At 51.3% G+C, this 20,166-nt stretch overlaps 6 protein-coding genes across 6 annotated transcripts in view; 4 read left to right on the forward strand and 2 right to left on the reverse strand.

Annotated features, from left to right (window-relative positions):
* PV08_01346 (uncharacterized protein) overlaps positions 1 to 3,517 on the reverse strand; it is a gene marked incomplete at both ends in the record, with an annotated part of 4,172 nt that extends 655 nt beyond the window's left edge. The window contains 4 exons of the mRNA XM_016375708.1: positions 18 to 1,521; positions 1,579 to 2,136; positions 2,185 to 2,449; positions 2,533 to 3,517. Coding sequence (XP_016240984.1) covers positions 18 to 1,521; positions 1,579 to 2,136; positions 2,185 to 2,449; positions 2,533 to 3,517 — 3,312 coding nt within the window. The remainder of the gene's footprint in view (positions 1 to 17; positions 1,522 to 1,578; positions 2,137 to 2,184; positions 2,450 to 2,532) is intronic.
* Positions 3,518 to 7,208: 3,691 nt separating this feature from the next.
* PV08_01347 (uncharacterized protein) lies at positions 7,209 to 8,892 on the forward strand (the record flags this gene model as incomplete). The annotated part of the gene is made up of 2 exons (XM_016375709.1): positions 7,209 to 8,642; positions 8,695 to 8,892. 2 exons carry the CDS (start codon positions 7,209 to 7,211, stop codon positions 8,890 to 8,892), a joined length of 1,632 nt encoding a protein of 543 aa, XP_016240985.1.
* A 1,811-nt stretch (positions 8,893 to 10,703) lies between these two features.
* Positions 10,704 to 11,615, forward strand: PV08_01348 (uncharacterized protein; the record flags this gene model as incomplete). The annotated part of the gene is made up of 1 exon (XM_016375710.1): positions 10,704 to 11,615. The coding sequence occupies one exon, from the start codon at positions 10,704 to 10,706 to the stop codon at positions 11,613 to 11,615; it is 912 nt and encodes a 303-aa protein (XP_016240986.1).
* Positions 11,616 to 13,904: 2,289 nt separating this feature from the next.
* On the forward strand, positions 13,905 to 15,207 carry PV08_01349 (uncharacterized protein; the record flags this gene model as incomplete). The annotated part of the gene is made up of 6 exons (XM_016375711.1): positions 13,905 to 14,072; positions 14,122 to 14,158; positions 14,215 to 14,282; positions 14,335 to 14,717; positions 14,788 to 14,810; positions 14,909 to 15,207. 6 exons carry the CDS (start codon positions 13,905 to 13,907, stop codon positions 15,205 to 15,207), a joined length of 978 nt encoding a protein of 325 aa, XP_016240987.1.
* Positions 15,208 to 16,251: 1,044 nt separating this feature from the next.
* PV08_01350 (uncharacterized protein) lies at positions 16,252 to 16,986 on the forward strand (the record flags this gene model as incomplete). Its single annotated transcript, XM_016375712.1, has 1 exon — positions 16,252 to 16,986. One exon carries the CDS (start codon positions 16,252 to 16,254, stop codon positions 16,984 to 16,986), a length of 735 nt encoding a protein of 244 aa, XP_016240988.1.
* Positions 16,987 to 17,641: 655 nt separating this feature from the next.
* Positions 17,642 to 19,533, reverse strand: PV08_01351 (uncharacterized protein; the record flags this gene model as incomplete). Its single annotated transcript, XM_016375713.1, has 3 exons — positions 17,642 to 18,761; positions 18,875 to 19,158; positions 19,213 to 19,533. 3 exons carry the CDS (start codon positions 19,531 to 19,533, stop codon positions 17,642 to 17,644), a joined length of 1,725 nt encoding a protein of 574 aa, XP_016240989.1.
* Positions 19,534 to 20,166: the final 633 nt, after the last annotated feature.

Genomic DNA, 20,166 nt, shown 5'->3' on the forward strand with positions numbered 1-20,166 from the left:
TCAAGAAGAAGCTGTACTATCGCCAGGTGACCATTTTCAGAGGCCCACGATAGTGGTGTACGCCCCTCCTCGTCTTCCGAGTTCACTGGAGCACCACGGTCAAGAAGAAGCTGTACTATCGCCAGGTGACCCCATTCAGAGGCCCACAATAGTGATGCACACTTCTCCTCTTCTTTCGAGTTCAATGCAGCATCATGATCAAGAAGAAGCTGTACTATCGCCAGGTGACCATTTTCAGAGGCCCACGAGAGTGGTGTACGTCCCTCCGGGTCTTCCCAGTTCACTGTAACACCACGGCGAAGAAGAAGCTGTACTATCGCCAGGTGACCGTTTCCAGAGGCGCAAAATAGTGATGCAGACAGCTCCTCATCTTCCGAGTTCACTGTAGCACCACCACGGTGAAGAAGAAGCTGTACTATCGCCAGGTGACCCTGTTCAGAGGCCCGCATTAGTGGTGTATACCCCAGATCGTCTTCCGAGTTCCATGCAGCACCATTATCGAGCAGAAGCTGTACTGTTGTTAGATGACCTTCTTTAGAGGCCCACGATAGTGGTGTACGCGCGAAAAAGTCTCCTAAGTCCACTTCCACACCCTTTGCAAGGAGGAGTTGTACCGTCCCCAGGTGGCCTCTTTCAGAAGCCCATGAAAGCGGCGTTCGTTCCATTCGATCTTTCCTATCTAGACTTAGTCCTCTTAGGGCGAAAAGAGAAATAACAGATCGGAGACCAAAATATGCTGAAACATGAGCTTGAAGGTCACGTCTCTCAGTCTTCGGCACGTCCCTCCAATACATGTACTCGAGTAGGCTTTTCCAGCTGTCAGGGTTTCTCTTCCAGCCTAGCTGGAGGTACTTATAAGCCAGATTGAGTACAGACGGCTCGACGTGATCGACTCCTTCTTCACCTTCATAGTGATGAAGGTGGATGCCCCAATGCCTTGCCGAGTAAGAGAGAAGAGCCATTCTGATATCAACATTCACACATGCATCTTCCTCTGGGTGTGCATTTGGGTCTTCGTCCGGGTCTTCATTGGGGTCCTCATCTGGGTCTTCTGCTGAAGTTGGGAAGTTGAGATATGTGAGGCATGTGGCCGCAATTCGTCCATGCAACTCTCGGATCGACACCTCAAATATCTGATTTTGACGATTGAGATATTCTTCCAGGGAGAAGTGTACCAAGCGAACAGTGGACGTCTGACGATCCATCACAACCAAACCCTGACAGCAATTCAACAATGTCCTTCTGACTGGAATTCCCCTCACCTCAAATCTCGTGTCCTCATTCTTCACGGTCAATGCGCATAATAGCTCACTCTCAGTCAGCGGCCGCACAGTCAAGTGAACCCATGCAACAATCTGTGCGGCACGATATGCTAAAGCCTCGGGCTGTTGTTGAATCCTCGCAAAGGACCCGGCAAACGCTTCACTCAAAGTAGAAGGCAGAGTCTTTAAGGACAATTCTCGGTCGCGTCTAGTTAAACACTGAAGGATGGTACGAATTTGCAAAACCGGCAAAAGGAACCTAGAGGAAATAAAGAAGTTAGCATCTGCTTGAAGATTCATGTAGATTCATACTGACGATCCCTCGGCTGATTGAACAAGTTTCTCCTTAATGCTTGTTCGGAGCTTGTCATCCATGGCACTTGGTTCAATATCATTTGGTCCACCGATTTCGCGATCAATAAACTGCTGGATATCGTAATCTCTAGCTTTGACTATTACCTCCTGTAAGACGTTCAGATGTTCTCTAACAATCTCTCTGACATGAGGTCGACCCGTCAAGAACAACTGTAGGTTGGAGGGTCTGTCTCGCAAGAACTCCAGCACCCTTCGCTGATCATTGAGTTCGTCTAGAGCGTCAATACAAATGTAGATTTTCCCAAACTTTACACTGGCAATTTGGAAGAGATCCTTTGCATCGGACAAGTGAAAGGCAAGGTGTTTGGCAAGTCGTTCTCTGAACAGTGACCAGACTTCAGGTGGGATTTCAGGTAGAGATCCTAAAATTTGCTGCAACACTGCTCCAAGAATATTCTCTGCTGTCTGTGATTTCGCGTCTCTGTAGTCAGAATATATGTAGCCTACTCCAATTGTTGACTCCGCGGTCGTAGAATGTAAGTGATCAATCACAAGAGAGCTGGTTTGTAAGGTCAGCTTACGAGACACGCCGAATTGTGAGACTTACGAAAGAATGGTCTTCCCGGCACCAGGGTCTCCGTAACAAAATAGAACCGACGGAGATGTTGCTGTAGACCATTCCAGAAACAATGAATCCTCGAGCAGCCATTTGCCTGTGCCGTTGACCCGCTGCTTTTGGTTCTCGTAGTGTCGTGCATAAGGGATAAGGGGCGAAAGCCATTCAGACAGCTTTCTCCGATCTTTCCTTTCTATTTGTTGTTGCTGGCCCCTGGCGAGATTTTCAATGTTGTCTTGCACATTTTTTATGCTGTCTTGCATCTCTGCCACAGATATGCGATGAGTTAAAAACGAGATGTATTGGATGAAATTTGACAAGGTCGAGCACACTACTAACCAGAGACTGTTTGTCTAAATGGCTTTTCAGCCTCGACCCTATTAGGCAGGATCCGAAGGAGTAGATCTCTCGCGTACGCGGCTGCTGCCATTGCTGCATAGCCCTGCCATTGCTTGTTCTTATGGGAGTCCGAGTAATCGCATATCCCACGGATGACGAGACAAGGGAATTGGTTCATGAGACCTGCCGCCTCCATTTCAAAACACAAAACACCATCCTTTGCAGCAGCATCACGAAGTAGGGCGTCCTTCAGTACTGTGTTGCCCGAAGCAATCAAGCCATAATGTATTGTTGGATTGTCGTCCTCCGGAGTTCTGATTCCGCGGTCGACGAACTGCGAGGGATCCTGCCCGCAGACTTCAGAACAATCTCGTTCGTCATTCGCCGGATGAACGATTTTTGACAAATAAAGCCGGTCATTTTTGGGGTCCGGACGTTGGTACTTCTTTCTCAACCTCGGCTTTTTCTCAAGCACTCTGTCGATGGCATGCTCCAACTGATGGCCGTCTTCTTCATACTGGGACCTAAGCCCAGCAACTGCTGCTCGAAGAACTGGAGGTGGCTGATTTAGGTACCCTGTAGTTTGGAAGTCCTGCTCTTGTCTCCGCTTACCGAAGTCGTGTTGATAGACTCCGCCTTTCCCTTCCCGAGGGGAGCTGACTACGATATCCCCGAGACGTATATCTTGCTTGTGGGAAGGCACGCCCCCAGCAATACCAACCATAAGACCAATGCGAACGTTTGGAAAGGTGTGCATCATATCTCTAGCGACAGCTGCAGCAGACTGTGTACCATATTCGCCGTCTGGGGCAACGGCGATGACAACATTGTGTTTTCCAACTCTTCCAAGGGTATAGTCATTGTTATCGTTGGTCTGGACATACTCAGGAGGAGCGTGTTCCTCGTCGAGAAAAGCACGGGCAGCAACGCGCTCCGTACTTATAGCGCATATCCAACCAACAGTGTAGTCCTGAGGATTGGACATATGTACATATATATATAGGACGATGACTGGACAGTGGGCTCGGACAATTGATTGGGACCGCAGATAAGGATTCTAGGGATAGGGGGTTGGACGCGAAGTCAGATGCAACTAACGATGGTGACGGTGCATAGGAACAAAATGTGCCGATCCGAGGATATTAGAAGAAGGTCGATGATGATCTTGGGCTGTTCTCAACCACGCGTAACTCTCGTTGACAAGAACAAAGTCGGAAGATGAATAGAAATCCGCATCGGGGCTGAAGACACCTTGACTCGTCGGTCCGCGACCATACTCTTACTGGCATGGTGAAAGATAGGCAAGCGCATGGCTGAATCCTGGACTGCACAGCCTGATTGGCAAAGCGGACTCCCTGTTTATTCAAACGTTTGAGGATTTCAATCATGCGGCGACTGGTAGGTGAGTATTGCATTATACAGGGAGTGAGGAATTGAACGTCGGTGGCATGATAAGCCTCCCTTCAAGTACCTAGGTAATGTTAGAGTTTGGAAGACTTTAAGGATATGTGGAGAACTCTTGACAGGCTGGAGAACTTGAACCTGAGTACGGAGGCGTGCACCAAATGTGGTGTAAAAACGCTAGGACTAAAGCAGTACAGGCACTGTAATTTGAAACGCCTTTTAAAAGACGAGAGGCTTCTCGGTCTTATAGGTAAGAAGGTGCCTAGTAGCACCTATAACCGCGCCAGTCTTAGGCAAAGTCCAGGTAAGTATCACTAGCCCCTGGGGCTTATATAGGCACAGTTTAACTGGAATGCCTGAAACTCAGACTTGTCTTTTGAAAATGTCTTTCCAATTACAGTGCTAGTGCTAATTTAGTCCTAGTGCATTTACACCACATTTGGTGCACGCCTCCGTATATTTATTGTATTTGTTTTACGCTTAGACACTCAGGCCCAACAAGAAACATCAAGTGCCATGATCCAAATCAGTGGAATGTCCCTCAACAATCACCAGAAACCCCCTTAAGTGATGGTTCAGGTTAAATCCACATGGCTATGCGGTGGATCGCCAGTGAAACAGGCGAGCAAGGAACAAGTGCCTGATCGGTGGGATCTCGGCGCTTTGGCCAGTACAAAGCTCGGCGGGACAATGTCATCAGTAGCACAAATTGGGGGAGCAGTGGGACTTTGTTGTGCATTCTTGAGAGTAGCATGGAATCTTTGGAATGTTCTCTTATAGTGTTCTGTCATTTGCAAGGCTGGCGAGACCGGCTTGGTGGATACGCTGGGGTATAGGGAAGCCCTGATGCAACTGGTTCTCTCATGATCATCCACACGGCTTCATTTCAGTCCCTCGATTCGGAGGGCGCAATTGTCTGTCAAAATATGATCTGACAGAACGAGGGTGAAGTGGCTTCAGGACCACTATCGATGTTGCACGAAATTGTATCCAAGGACATAGACAGGTCCAACCAGGACAAATAGACCCGCCTAGGCTTTAGAAAAGCAACGATTCGATCAAGGATATAATTAGGTTGACCAGGTGGTTGAGTCGAGGAATGCATACTCTCCTGGAAATGGCCAAGATATCCGGAGATAAATTTGCCGTCCTAAAGATTCTGGTTACCAAAACCTGTCGTTGCGACAGGCGGTTTTTCCTCTTTCAATCCCATCAAACCGCCGAGGTGTTCTCTGACCATCTTGTAGTCCGCGCGGTCCACGTCGCACTGTTTCCTTTTCTGGCTGAGGTGCAAGTAAATCACGTCGCGGGCCAGTTGATTAAAGGAGAGGGGAAAGAGTCAGCAACTCTTCCAACCCAGTACAGTAGTCGAGGACGACTTGGTAAACCATACCAGTTCTGTGCAAGCCAGAACACAAATACCATGATCGTACTGAGAATGATCGGTCCGATGATTGCCCTGCCCAATGCGTTCTCGTATGCTCGGACAGCTTCGGCCGATGCAAGGCAGAAAGCGGGAGAAGCTCCAGGGTCAGAACCATCCTCGGCGAGATGAAACCTTGTTAGCTCCTGATCCAGCTGTATCTCAGTTCACCATATCGATCACGGCAGCCGTTAAGCTGGCATGCTCCTCCACCTGCATCCTCCGGAGACATAGCTCGACCATTTTCGGGATCTTCGGGCCAGTACAAGCGGCTGCCCTTCTCCTGGCAATCAGTTACCCAATTCTACCATGGCTCATTACGATACACCTGGTCCATGACACAGATCTTCAAATCGTCAGTAAACCATCGTCGATTCGCGTTGAAAACCAATGCAGCAAAACTGGCACAGGTCGGCGAGAGAACGAAGAACATCGAGATCAGAACTTACGGAAGCAGCGTCGTTGATGGCAACTTTTGAATAACGATGGATCTTCCCAAATCAGTTAAGTTTGAAGGCGTACACCACAATGGTGTCGTCCTCCTTATTGACACAGGGCTGACCGGGCTTTGTTCCCCAGCCCTATTCCTTTGTATTGGAGGACTGATCCAAGAATTGAACAATGATCATGCGATCAACCATTCGGACAAGATACAAGTCACACTGAATAAGCGTCTCCGCCTCGGAATCTCCGTCTGCTTCCGCGTCTAGCGACTCGGCCATGGTTTGACCTACGGTTGGTGCAGGAGCAGCGGATTGTCCACTCGTTCGACTGTATCGTTTTCGCCGTCGATTACCGCTTGTCACCAGAGCATCCAGCTCAAGACTAAGCAAAAACGTACGTGTGGTGACTTGCTGTCATTTGGAAGGTCTGGGCAAGGTTCTGCTAACTGCGCAACAATGACTGTGAACGTGAAACCGGCACCGAGGGCGGCAATGCCGCCCACAGCCTGACAAAGCTTATGGTACCAGTGCATCCATTGTTTAGCAGTCATGTATATTTCGAACTCGGAGGAAACCTCGGCTCGCTCTTTGGCAACAGACAGGGTCAGGGTCAACATCCCAAAAGGCTACGCCGTTTGGTGCTTTGCTCCATCTCCAGGGGTAGCGGCTATCAATGACAACGACGGACGCTGGGAGGAGGAAGAGGAAGGGGAAGAGCAAGAGGAGCAAATGGAACATCCGTAATTATACTGCCGCCACGTCAACAGGGAGAACCAGGTAACTTACAACCATTGATAGCCTGTTTGTCCTTGCCAGGGGCTGAAGGGCTATCTTGCATTCTAGCAAAATAAAAATACGAGATCCGCCACAACAAGTCAAGGAGGTGATGCCCACATGACATTCCGTTTTACCGGCGGAAAGTCACACCACATACGATAACGGGATGACTGCTTGCTCACAGCTCTGATCCGTTGGGCAGCCACTGAATGTCGACGGCCTTCGTCCTTCGTCATCGCCAAGGGGTTACGGAGGAGCGAAAGGTATGATGCAAAGTCTGGAATGCAGTTAAAATTAGACAGAGGCTAAAACCAGTAACGCATGGATCTCAGAAAGAGAGCCTGGCACTCACTCATGGGATGTTGACGAAAAGGTTAAGGACGCCGTGAGGCTCTAGGGAGATTTTCCGCCAAGGCGACGTGCTCATCAGGCTGGCCGCGTTACGGATACGAGTGCGAGTGCGAATGCGAGTACGAGTCTAATAAATATCGACGACCTGACTGACGTCTGCGGAGAAACTCGTTTTGCATTCAGCAACAGGGGGTGTTTATGGCAGCCATCCCTGCTTCGAGATAGCCTTTTACTTGCTTGATTATCCTGCAGTGGTCTCGTCTTGTTACTTTTTGGCCATGGCAGATTCATCACCTCCGAACGCCTCGCCCGAGCAGCGGGAAGAGCAACTGGAGTCGGAGTCGGAGACGGAAGAACAACCACAAGGCGCAGCTGAGCCGACCGCCTCGAAACCGAAGAAGAAAAAGAAACGGTCCAAAAGATCCAAGATAGTCTCTGCCATTACTGGTAACAAGTCCTCCGAACCTGCAGAAGCCTCTTCCTCGCAGCCTACCGCAAAGCTGTCCAACGACCACATCAAACAATTGCTTGACATGAACCCTACGCTGAAGGGAGAACTGGCGGGGTTGCCAACTGAAAAGGCCGCCGAGGTGCTGAGAAATATGGACATGCAGCAGCTGCTGAGCGGAATGTCTCTCAACGGGAAGAACCAGAAGGATATGGCATCTTACAAGTTCTGGCAGACTCAGCCAGTTCCTCGCTTCGACGAAAGACCCGACTCTGAGAGACCAGACGGTCCTATCAAAGAGGTTATTCCCGAGCTAGTTCCTAAGACTGCAGCACCATTACCAGAGGGGTATGAATGGGTTGAGCTTGACATGACCAATGACGCCGAGGTTAAGGAGGTGTACAACCTCCTAACTTTGCATTATGTCGAGGATGACCACGCCATGTTCCGGTTCAACTATTCTGCCGTCTTTCTCGACTGGGCCTTGAAGTCGCCGGACTGGAAAAAGAGCTGGCATATCGGCGTCAGGGCTAAGGGTCCGAGTCGCCTCCTTGTCGCAACCATCTTCGGTATCCCGATCAAGCTCCGAATACGAGAGAGCATACTTGACGTTGTAGAGATCAACTACATGTGTGTCCACAAGAAGCTGCGATCACGGCGGTTAGCCCCAGTCCTGATCAAAGAAGTAACCCGAAGATGTCACCTCGAAGGCGTCTACCAAGCCATCTACACCGGGGGTGTCATTCTGCCTACCCCTGTCGGAAGCTGTCGCTACTTTCACCGGAGTTTGGACTGGCTGAAACTTTATGAAGTTGGCTTCTCGCCGCTTCCACCTAACAGCACAGCTGCCCGGATGATCGCTCGAAACCAACTACCTACCAGTACGAGCACGCCTGGTTGGCGTGTCATGCAGGAGAAAGATATCGACCCTGTCTGGGACCTGCTGACACGGTACCTCAAGCGGTTCGACCTGGTACAGGAGTTCAACAAAGCAGAGATCGAGCACTGGTTTTACAACAAACACAAGCCGGACGATCAGGTCGTATGGTCCTTCGTGGTCGAGAAGGACGGCAAAATCACGGATTTCGCGAGCTTCTACAGTCTTGAAAGCAGCGTCATTGGTGCAATGAGCCAGAAGCATGACAGGATTCGTGCCGCATATCTGTATTACTACGCGACGGACCAAGCTTTCAATCCCAAGGAGAAAGGGCTCAAGTCCAGACTGCAGGAGATCGTGCAGGATCTGTTGATTGAGGCAAAGAAGGTCAGATGCTCTTCCAAAGTATTAAAGACCCCATATGCTAAATATTTCACAGGCCAAGTTTGACGTATTCAATGCTCTAACATTGCACGATAATCCACTGTTCCTGACCGACTTGAAGTTCGGCGCAGGCGATGGTCAGCTCCATCACTACCTTTATAATTGGAGGACGAAGCCGATCAACGGCGGTATCAACGAGAGAAACCAGGCCGATGAATCGAAGAGAGGTGGCATTGGAATTGTCCTATTGTGAGACTGGATACACGACACTAGCACCACTGCGCATTTTAAGGCATGTAACAAAATACATGGATTTGGGCAAGCCAGAATGGTGCGAAAGACGCTTCAGATGGGAAGAAATGCGCACGCGCGATCATAGTCCTGCATAGCTTAGCCCGTCCTATGATCAAAATGACTTGCGATGCGAATATCTGAGCCCGGCAACAGAGTAGTTCTGGTCTGCAAAACACCAACGTGGTACCCTTTTTGCTTTATAGTGCCAGCCAAAAATAATAATCGGCTGGATCCTTGCTTTGTGAGAGCTGAGATGCCCTTTTCTTCTTTTCCTTTTATTTCTCGCCCAATCGTGTTCCCTCCGATCTGCAAGTAACAGGCTCGCGGCCGAATCGCGGACAGGCAATCTGGCAGGAATTCGCGAGGCAGCTCGTCCAACATATGACTCCGCGTCTAGACGGAGCATTTTATGATGAGCATTGGACGACTATACATTTTGTACAGGAAGCCTGTAAAGGTCCGTCCGCAAAAATGCCTCCCTCGGGGCCGGTATTCTGATAGTAGTACAATTCGTGACTTTGTTCTTGTGATCGCCGCTATTTCCCTTGCCTCTGCTTGTGTTTGGGGTTTTTATCGCAAATGATGAAGACTCGGTTCTTCCGTCGTACGGCCTGTTACGAGCGAGTAGCATTGTCAGTAATGATTTTCCCAAGTGCTCTCTCTCTCTCTGTGTGTTGTTCAACGGAACCGTGGCGTTGTAGGGTAAAACGCACCTTGCATGATTCACATAATCTCTTGACGGACGAGCGGGTCTTCATGCCTCGTACTTGGCTCGTTATTGACAGGGCGGACTGTTGGACTGAGGACTGCTGCGCCTGAGGACGACGTATCGAGGTTTGGAGAAGCGTGCTGAAGGAGCTTCGGGAGATGTGTGAACTGGAGGCTTTGAGGTAGCTGCGAGCCATCAGGCCGCTGAGAAGTGGTATGCGACACCGCAAAGCCTGATATATCATCGCGGGAGCTCTTTTCTGGGTGTACGAGGTGCCAACTACGATAGTAGAATAAGTCTGGTATGAGGTGATGCTGGTGTTGTAAAAACTTCGATCCAGAGAATCAATGCTGCAACGTACAGTATCAGTAGGTCTACGGTGGAGTATAGATGCCTCTACGACCCGGGATCGCTTATCAAAATCTCCGCCTGGCACGTCCTGCCTACATAATGTATCAACAATCCATTTGAAGGGCGTCAGAAGTAAGAGATGGCTTGGAAATATGAACATGAGGCGTGTATGCTATAGTGGCCACGGATACACAATGTCATGGTAGTTATTGGAGGTGACGCGCACACCCTGGTACTCAGGAGCTCATGAATACGAACAGTCTCCTGAAGGTTGACATTCTTGTCCTTGGTCATCGCGTCCTCCCCGTCAGTATTCACACTATGGAAAGAGGCCGATGGAGCAACAGAATACAGGCCGGTAGGTAAACTCAAGGGAGGTGTGACTTCAGCACCGATTCGCACGCCAGAGTCATCGCCCTCGCTGGATGGACTTTGTTATAGGGTCTTTCAAGAGACCGTCCTATTGTCTGAAGCTCGTTAGGGGCGGAATTCGCTTGCCCCCCATTTAGCAGGACACAAAACAATGAGATTGAGAGCCGCCTCACTGTCAGTTTACTTGCATTTCACGGTTCATTCACTGTCACTCGTTGTCTTGGCACTCGGATGGACCCCACACCGCCACTCGGCTATTCACGCTTCAAACCTCTTAGTCTCGGATATCCCCGGCCGAAGTTTACCCGACACATGTTCCTCCATCCACTTGTCCCAAAATGTCTTCTCAATTCGATGATGAGTGGAAGACTCGCGCCCTCGCGGCGTTGAGCGAGTTCGCGCCAGCTTTGCTGGCACAGGAGGCTCGCCTCCGACAGATCATCAACGACTATGGCCGCACCTCCCAGGGCGGGGAGGTGCGCGCTGTAATGCGCCAGTTGAGGGAGGTCTTCGACCTCGACGAAGTAGTCGACGCTCCGGCGTTGGATGATGTCTTGAGGTCGCCCTCTTCTTCCGCCCTCCCTCCCTCTCTCTCTCCGGCTGCCGAAGCAGCAACAGCAGCGCCCTCCGCTCCTCCGGTGGCAGCTCTCTCTCCTCGCCGCCGGCCCTCCTCCCCTCCCGTTCGCCCTCCGCCGGCTCTTCTTCCTGTCCTTTCTGCTCCTCAGCAGAAGGACACCCTTCCCCCAACAACCAACGGCGACGGCGACGGCTACCATGTTGACACCGATGATTCCGGCACGGAGCGACCAACCAAGCGCCAACGCCGTGAAGGGGCTCCGGCCAAAAAACAACCAAAAACCGTCGTGGATGCTCCAGTCAAGGAGCCAATCCCAGAGGCGGTCCGACAGCAGGCAAGTCTATCAAAGACGACAACTATTCAGACAAATAAGAATAAGTTGTCCACCGGAATGCAGTGGAGATTTGTCTGCGACGTCAAAGACTGCGATGTCGACAGAAGCACACCAGGAGATTTCCATGCTCACATGAAAAAACACGGTCGGGACAATGGCTGGTCGATTAAGAGATCATGCCCACCTGCCGAGCTCTACTGGATTGCAGAGGACGACGCTGGAAAGGTCTACTCGGGAAAGATAATCCAAATTGACACCAAGAAGGCGGAAAAGGAAGCGAAAAAGAAAGAGAATAAGGAGAAGAGGAAGACGCGGGACAAGTCGAAAAAACAGAACTGAGAATGACAACAGATCTATGAGGAGATCGCACAGAAGCGAGAGTGAATGAAGAACTCATAGAAGGATTGGGAGCCTGAGAAGACACAGAATGGATGGGAGTATGGAGACGTCGCAGAATGAATCTGAGTATGAAGACCTCGCAGGACCCATGGAAAATTGAGACGTCACAGAAGGAATGCCAGTATGACCTCACAGAGGTACTTGGGACCATGAAGATCGGACAGAGCGGACGAGACAGAAGTTCTCGAGAGCACGAAGAGGATAGAGACGATGAGAATCGTGCTCATACGAATAAGAGAGCATGCCACAAATACCCCGACTCCAGCTCGTGAAGCGATGTATACGCTACTCTCCAGTAATTTCAGTCAGCACCCCAGATAGACCATTTCCAGCTGTTACTTCAGGTGACCATTACTTCGATCCGTTTCCCATCTTTGGTCAAGCAAGTGCGTCTCTTATGCATGACCCGCCATCACACTGCAGACAGATCTGCAACGTGGCCACTGACCGGCGTGACTGTGATGTGGACGGAAGAAGTGATGTGCGATTGAACCCTCAAGTTCTCGGTGGATTTAGTGTGGGATAGCAGGTTTACTACATCCCCAGAGCTTGAAAGAGATGGCCTGGTCTCAGGACAGGCATAGAGACTGTAGCTATCCTCGAAACGGAATAAGAGCGCCTGGCTGGACTGGATGCGGTTGCAAAAGAGCTCATGTGGTCACCGGTCATTCCCCTTCTCGGTTGGACTGGCGACAATCACGTTCAGGCCGTGAAAGACCGTCGCTTATCTCGAATACGAATAAGGGGGCTAAGAAACAAGCTCGAGCACCCATCAATTCTAGGGTCGTCTGGGGGTAGACGAGCTCAAGAGTCCCATACATACGGATACCTACATACAGATCAAGGCAAATTTGCAGGGAAAATTCGGCACCGCCGCTTGGGAGGGAGTTTTTCAAGCCGCTTCAGCCGGGCCAAAAACACTCATTCTTCAGACACAATGACATCGTCCATTCGCCGGCAGAATGGATGCCTTCAATGCCCCAAGTACGACGCCTGAACAGACGCGCAGTAGGGATCTCAATGGATCTTCTCGCCCTCTGCTACAGAAAGAAGAGCACACTTCTCTGACCATCACGAAGTCCTCTCAAAAAGCGCCATCGGCACCAAAAAATCTCGGTACCAAAATATTGGGTCCCAAACCTAGTGGCGTTCTAGCGTAACCCAAAGGGTTCAATGGGTTGGTCCGTACAACATTATATACGGGCTTACAGGAAGGAGTCTGTCTGCTTCGATCTCATGGTGTCAACACGGAGACGTTTCCCCCATGCGGAGCCAGCGTGGAGGACACGGCGAGCCGCGGTCCACCCCCGGACTTCGATGATACAAAAAGCCCGTGGTGGCATTCCTGCATCTTAAGGATCTTTTTTGTCATGTCCTCCGCCCTTGTGGCCCATTGTGGCTTGAAGAAGATGCCATTTGAACCGCTTCCCCGGACGCCCTGCATCCCCTGACTTTGACCGAACTGTAATTGCGCAGCATGCATGGACCGGCGAACTCTTTGGAACATACGAGTACCACAGGCTGTGGAGCCGGCATTTTAGTCAATGCAGAGGCCCGTCCCCACCGTCGACAACCTCATCAGTTGAGAGAGGCGATCAAGCGCAGGATGTCCCTTAATTAACTTCACAGCCTATTGCAGGTGCAAATGATACCTCCCGCCAACCCCTGCTTTCGGGTCATCAACCTCGATGATTCTCAAGGTGCTCACCTATTTCAAATTTGGGCTTGCAGGGTCTGAAAGAATGCACAGGCATCCTAGACCCAGACGACACTGGCCATAAAGCAGTACTGCTTCCGGGCATCGCTGCATCCTGACACTCGTGGAAGTGGATATCTTGGGCACGAGGATAGTGTCATGGCAGCCCTACTGTGCTCACCATGAAGCTGCTCATGCTATTTCTCGTCCTAGCCTCGCTGGCGTTTGCCAGGGCACAAACCTTGGTTGATCAATTTCCATCGTGCGCTGTATGACAACCTCCCGACAGAACCCCAACTGAACTTCAGGACTAACCAAACATAACTAGGTAGACTGCGTTTCCCACATGATCAGCAGCATTCCCTGCACGCTGTCAGATAAACAATGTATCTGCAATGATTTGCACTCCGTGGTGTCAGGCGTCGTGGCGTGCGGTGGCGCCAATTGCACCGTTATTCAAACTCTCTGTTCGTCCCTCAATGACCTTTTGAAATGCCTTGCTGATCCAATGTGCAGCATTGAAGAACTCGACCATGGCATTCTGCGGCGCCCCGGTTCGCGACGATTCCACCAAGTTGAACGTCATCAGCGGGTTATTTGCCGCCTTGATGCTTCTCTGTGTTGGCCTGAGAACGGTGACCCGCATCCCTCCCTTCAGGGTTCCCTTTGGTTGGGATGATGGCCTGATCCTGGTTGCTACCGTAGGGATATATATCTGTTCTGTCGAATGGTACCTATTGACGTTTGCAGGCCTGTGCACTCTACATATCCTTGGACAACTTCGTGAGTATGTGAAGAGAACTAGTACTTCAGCTTGGCATGAGGGCTGACCATTTGGATCAGTGACACATCATGGCTTTGCAAGAGACAATTACACCATACCGCCCCATGAAATCGAGACAATCTTGAAAGTGAGCGCAGAGATTACAACTATGTCATGAGAAGTGAATCTGATTGGCGCAGTTGTTCTACACTGCGGAAATCATTTACTGCATCAGCGTCGCCATGACCAAGCTCTCCATCCTGGCTTTCTACCTGCGTATCTTTACGGAGAAAAAGTTCAAACGAGCGACCTACATCCTCATGGGCGTCGTTTCAGCTACTTTGCTGGCCGTCTTGCCCGCCAACATCTTCCAATGTACGCCCATATCTTTTATGTGGACGGGTTGGACCGGCGAGACAAAGGGTCATTGCATCAACATCCTCTCGTTGACCAAGGTCGCGTGTACCATCAACATTCTTCAGGACATCGCCGTCATCTTGTTGCCGATACCCTTTTTGCTTAGACTGTCATTGTCACGGAAGAAAAAGGTCCAGATTGTTTCCATGTTCTCTGTCGGCTTATTGTGGGTTTCCCCCGGGCTGGCTCTCCGGATGCTAGACCTATTGAACTGTTGCTGACCAGGCGCCCTTCAGCGTGACAATTGCCAGCATCATACGTATGGCAAGCCTCATCAAGCTGGAGAACAGCCTGAACTTTAGCTGCAAGTTGCCCTAACCCCTTTGGTCGTCCGACCGATGCTGAGTCATGACACAGGGGACTTCGTTGCCGCCTCCTACATGTCGGTCCTCGAAGCCGACGTCGGCGTGATCTGCGCGTGCATGCCGGCCCTGAAGCTCCTCCTGCGCCGCGTCGCACCCGGTATCTTTGGCTCCACGGTCGACCAATCCTCGCACCTGCGCGCTCACCATGGGTCCCATGCAAATAGTTACGGTGCTCGACGCTCCATGCCCCCACAAATCATCACGAAAACCACCACGACGTCGGTAGTCGAGCTGCCGAAAGAGAACGACTCGACCATTGAGCTGGTCGAGACACCCTGGGCGGCTCGCTGAGGGTGGGTCGGTTGCCGGCACGATGTTGACGGGGAAAGCAGGCGTAAGAAGAACAGCGCGCCAGAAAGCTGGGGACGTCGGCGACTCCGACGATATTTCGAGCACTGTAATATATGAGAACAAAAAGCTTTTGGCAAGATGTAGACAATGGTAGACAGACAACCCAGATGGAGGGTCGTTTGAAGAGGACATCGAGCGTGCAAATTAACCGTTTTCGTTTGCCGGAAAGTGAAAGATCGCAGCCCATGACTTTTGAGCATCAGCCGACGCGGTCTATTTGCTATGGCTGGTTCTATTAGAAGTGGGAGCCCTACTCACAAGCACAAGCACAAGCACACGCCCCGTCAACCATTGATCAGGATGACTCATCTGGAGGCGATCATAGATAATACTGCTGCAGGCGGGAGTTTTCGGCAACGACATCTACGAGTACGTACTTTGAACAGGTTGTGTGATTACCTGAAAATCCCGCACGTATCCGTATTCGTATTCGTGAGGAGCGCACGTCGAACGCCGAAGAAACAGGTCCTCCTCGTGGTCGACATACATGCATACATACATACACACGCCCTTTGTTGTTCACAGGTACAGAACGTACCCACCCTGAGAGAAGTACATAAATAGAGAGCTTGAGCTTGAAAAGTGAAGTGTGCCAGTGTAGGTTGGTAAATACGCATTACTACCTCTCTTGAACAGTGCTCAGAATTGAAACCTCAGTATCATAAGTCTTGTCACACACGGACGCGCACATTGACCTTCTTTGACACTCAGTAGCCGTCTTCGGCCCGCTTCCCCCTCTCTAGCTAAGTACCTCACCAGAGGAGTACTATAGGTACAGGTACTATTTGTCGTTCACACACCTCGTTTTCAAGGGGGACCACTGACTCGCCTTTGTCCTCACGCCTCCCGAGAATCTCAAACGACAACACCTGACCCTGGCCTCGACTCCTCGGAGACTTTGTCAGGTGGATACACCAAACAGTTTCAAGTTCCGACACCGACTCTGAAGTCTCTCTTGTCCAAAGTATAAGTGTTAACACCACGATGGACCTGATTCCCAAGTTCAACCTCACTCCCTCGACCGTCTCTCTGTCGGTCGCGTGTGTGCTGACGGGCTACCTCACGTCGCTGTCCATCACGCCGCCGAACCCGAACCCGGAGAAGCAAGACGTAGACGACCGGCTCCGCAAGGTGCTGACGGACCGCACGATCCGCAACCGCAAGGTTCTCTACACGGCGCTCTCGCTCTACCACGCCGTCATGGTCCTCGTGTTGCGCGACGACCAGCCGGCCGCCCCGACCGCGCTGTGTCCGTGGGCCGAGAGCAACCTCAACCGGCCCCTCCTGTTCAGCTGGTCCGCGTACGTGGCCGTCGCGCTGGGCGCCGTGTGTCTCTTGGGCGCTCCGCTCCGGCTGGCCTCGTACGGCGCCCTCGGCCGCAACTTCACCTTCCACCTGCAGACGCCGTCGGAGCTCAACACCCGCGGGCTGTACACGTACATGCAGCACCCGGGGTACACGGGCAACACGATCGTGCGCGCAGGGTGCTTCGCCGTGTTCATGCGCTGGGACGGCGTGCTCGGGTGCTGGATCCCCCCCGCGGCGAGGGCGGCGCTGAACGGCTTCGGCTGGGCCGCGTATCTTGTCCTGGCGGTCGTGATGGCCAGGGCCGTCATGGGCCGAGTCGCCGACGAGGAGAAGATGCTCAAGGACAAGTTTGGCGATACGTGGGTGCAGTGGCACAAGAGGACGGCGAGGTTTGTGCCCGGTATTTTTTGACGTGCCTGAAGGAGACCCTCCTTCTTTTGATGTGGGCCAGATGCTGTACATCAGGGACCTACCTAGCTGGGTACATGGCCTTACCTGATGGAAGCTCGGGATGGTGACCGTTGCCTAACCCTGTCTACCTACCTGAGCTACCTTGCTACCTCCATACCTGGCGACAGGTATAGCCGTCTAAAATGGTGTGAGTGTGTGAGAGAGAGAGAGAGAGAGAGAGAGAGAGAGAGAGAGAGAGAGAGACTGACGCCTTATGTGTGTAATGGAAGGCGAGATACATACACCGGCAGTATCAGCTCAACGCAAGCCGGGCCATTTCAAATAACTGCGATGTTGTGATTGTGAATATCAACGAGATTGGTACTGAGTGTCGTGGTTTTTCTTTGTGAGCAATTGCCGAGGAGTAGCACTGGAATGTAATGTTGAGAGAAAGATCTGGAAAGACAAAGGAAGATGTACAACAAGAACTACAAGTACCAGTCTACGAGACGAAGAGAGATTTATCCTAGTCATATTCTTATTATACTACTACCCTTTCCAAATCTCGACTCTCTCTACTTCATTAAACTATTACCAACACCAAAACGCCATTTCGTTTCTCATTTCCGGCTGCTTGGCTACCAACCTCATGACACATTCCAACGCTTTTGTCCTTTTAGAAAACTAGCAAAAGGAGCGTGGGTACCACTAGGTCCAGCAGGATAGTCATCCGCGCGTTCCATCCTGAAGAAAACTTCATGGCGACTCCTGCGCCGGTGAAAGTAGACGGCGGTGCGGATGAGGTGCCGGATGCAGCCGAACCAGTGGCGTCCGAAGTGACTTGACTCGAGATGACGGCCTTGGGGAGAACGAGCGTGGCGCTGCCGCTGGGAAGAGTAGATCCATACACGGTCGTGGTGCTGTTGTCCCCAACGGGCATGATGATGGTGATTTGAGGCCAGTCGGTCGATGCGACGGTGGTCTCAGTGTAGGTTGTTGTTGCTGTTGTCGATTCCGTTGTTGTGATCGGTGGGGGAGAGGGAGACGCAGCAGAAGGCGGTGTTGGCGTTGCCGTCGTTGCTACGACGGTTGTACTCGATCCTAGTGCGCCGCTCGATGTCGACGTCGAAGCCGAGGCTATCGGCGTCACTGTAGTCGATAGTATCGAGGAGACAATGCTGACCGTGGTGCCGCCCGCATTACTCGTGGTGACGGTCGCCGATGTCGTTACGACAACCGTGGCATATTGATCGCAATAGTCCAAGAACTGCTGGAACTGCGGCGCAATCTGGACAAAGCCTGTATCGTCTCCGCGATGAACGTTGATGCATTGTTCACATTGGTTCAGTGACGTCTCAAACGCAGAGCCGGGCAAACACAGCTTAGGAGATTTGCCGCTTGATTGCGCTTCGAGAAGGCAGTTGTTACACCACGGATAACATGCTCCAGGGACACTGGTTTGCGCCTGACGGGCGGCGATCGTGGGGGTAGGTTGTTCGAGGAACGTTGATGTAAGCGTGAATACTTCGTCGACGACGAAGATCTGGTAGCTAAGACCGAACTGTAGAGGCTCCATGTTGAAGAAGTTGTCGATTGCTTGAACGTTGAGGCCTGGGTTGGTGATTGGTGTAGAGTTGCCATAGATGTCGGCATCCCATGTTGGGAGGTAGGCAGGAAGAGTCTCCGCAGGTATACACTCATTGGGGGCACAATAGAAATTATCAGAAGGAATTCCGGCTTCAAAGTTACAATTCTGTCGCTGTGGTCGGCAAAGCCAGCCTGGCGGACAACCCCATCTGTGAAAGTTGGTTAGTTGGAAAATGACATTTGAGATATTACCTCGACGCAGGTCCGGCTTGACGATACAAGTACGGGACACGTGTGAGATTGAGAAAATTGTTGTACTTACGTCCAGTCGGTTGGATACGGCTCGTTCGCCGTATACGTTGGGTTGGCTATTCTTGTCGGGCAGAGAGTGATGCTCGTGACCTGTTCTGTGGTCAAGTACTCGGAGATGATTTTAGTGGCAGTGTTGGTCGTGCTTGTTGTTTCCGTAAGGGTGTCTGTTGTCGTGTCTGTGGCTGTATTGGTTATTGTCGCAGTGTCCGTGGTCGGACTGATCGAGAGCGTCGTGGTCGTTGTTGTTGAGGTCTCCGTATCAGTCTCAGTCTCTGTCGTTGTCACTGTTGCTGTCTGCTCTGTGGTCAGCTATCTGTGACGTTTCACACTTTCGTTCTTTTCACTGACCGCCGTCACGACTGTGGTTGAAATTATCGTCTGGAAAATGGTGATGGGTGTAGTGGTGGTATCTATATATGTTGCAGTGGTTACGGCGGTGACCGTTGTTGTTGCTGTTTCGGTGATGGGTACATAGTCGGTGACGTTGAAAAAGACAGTAGGTGGAGGCGGACATATTTCAATGATTGTTTCATTTATGAGAGTGGTATTTTGCAGCACTGGCGGCGGCGGTCCTGGCCGCGGTGTTTCAATAATCGTTGCGCTCGGCTCTGCAGATGTCGCTGCTACAGCCAGCGACGAAGTCACCAGCAGTCCGAGTGAAAGATGCATCTTGGACACTTTGCACTTGTCTAATATCCCCGGCCTTCAGGTGTACGCATGCTGCAGTTCAATGCGAGCTGGAGCGGACGAGCGAATGCTGTGAGTTCAAAAGAGAGGAAGATCAAACGAGTGATGAACAAAAGGGCGCTGTGAGAGCGACCTCTCGGATTTTCAGAGGATGCCAACAACGTACCTCAAGAACGCAGGTTGCGGTAGTTAAGAGAAGACATATGGAGGAGCGAATGCTTGCACCGTCATCGGGCATCGACAAGCATCACAGCTTCCCAAGGGCTGGGGACCGTCTCTCCGGAGCTGGTCCAACAGCATGACACGCCACATGGCACTTGCGGTTTGCTTTGCATACCGCTCCTCATGGTTGGCGGGACGGAACTATGCAGGTTGGTGATGTTCCTGGCTTTGGATCGCCTCTGCCTTGCCAGATGCAGGCAAAGACGTGCCAATCAAAGCCCGAAATCACCAGAACAGTACTTCTTCCTCAGAGACTGACATCGGAGACCTTGCCTGGTGTGTACTAGCCTAGTGAAAGACATGCAGGTCGCAGATGGACAATGATGAAAATGCATGCTGTCATCGAACTTTGCTGTGGAGTTTGTCTCCAGAGTCTTGAAGTGGATGGTGGTG

The sequence above is a fragment of the Exophiala spinifera genome (assembly GCF_000836115.1).
Source record: "Exophiala spinifera strain CBS 89968 unplaced genomic scaffold supercont1.1, whole genome shotgun sequence".
NCBI lineage: Eukaryota > Fungi > Ascomycota > Eurotiomycetes > Chaetothyriales > Herpotrichiellaceae > Exophiala > Exophiala spinifera.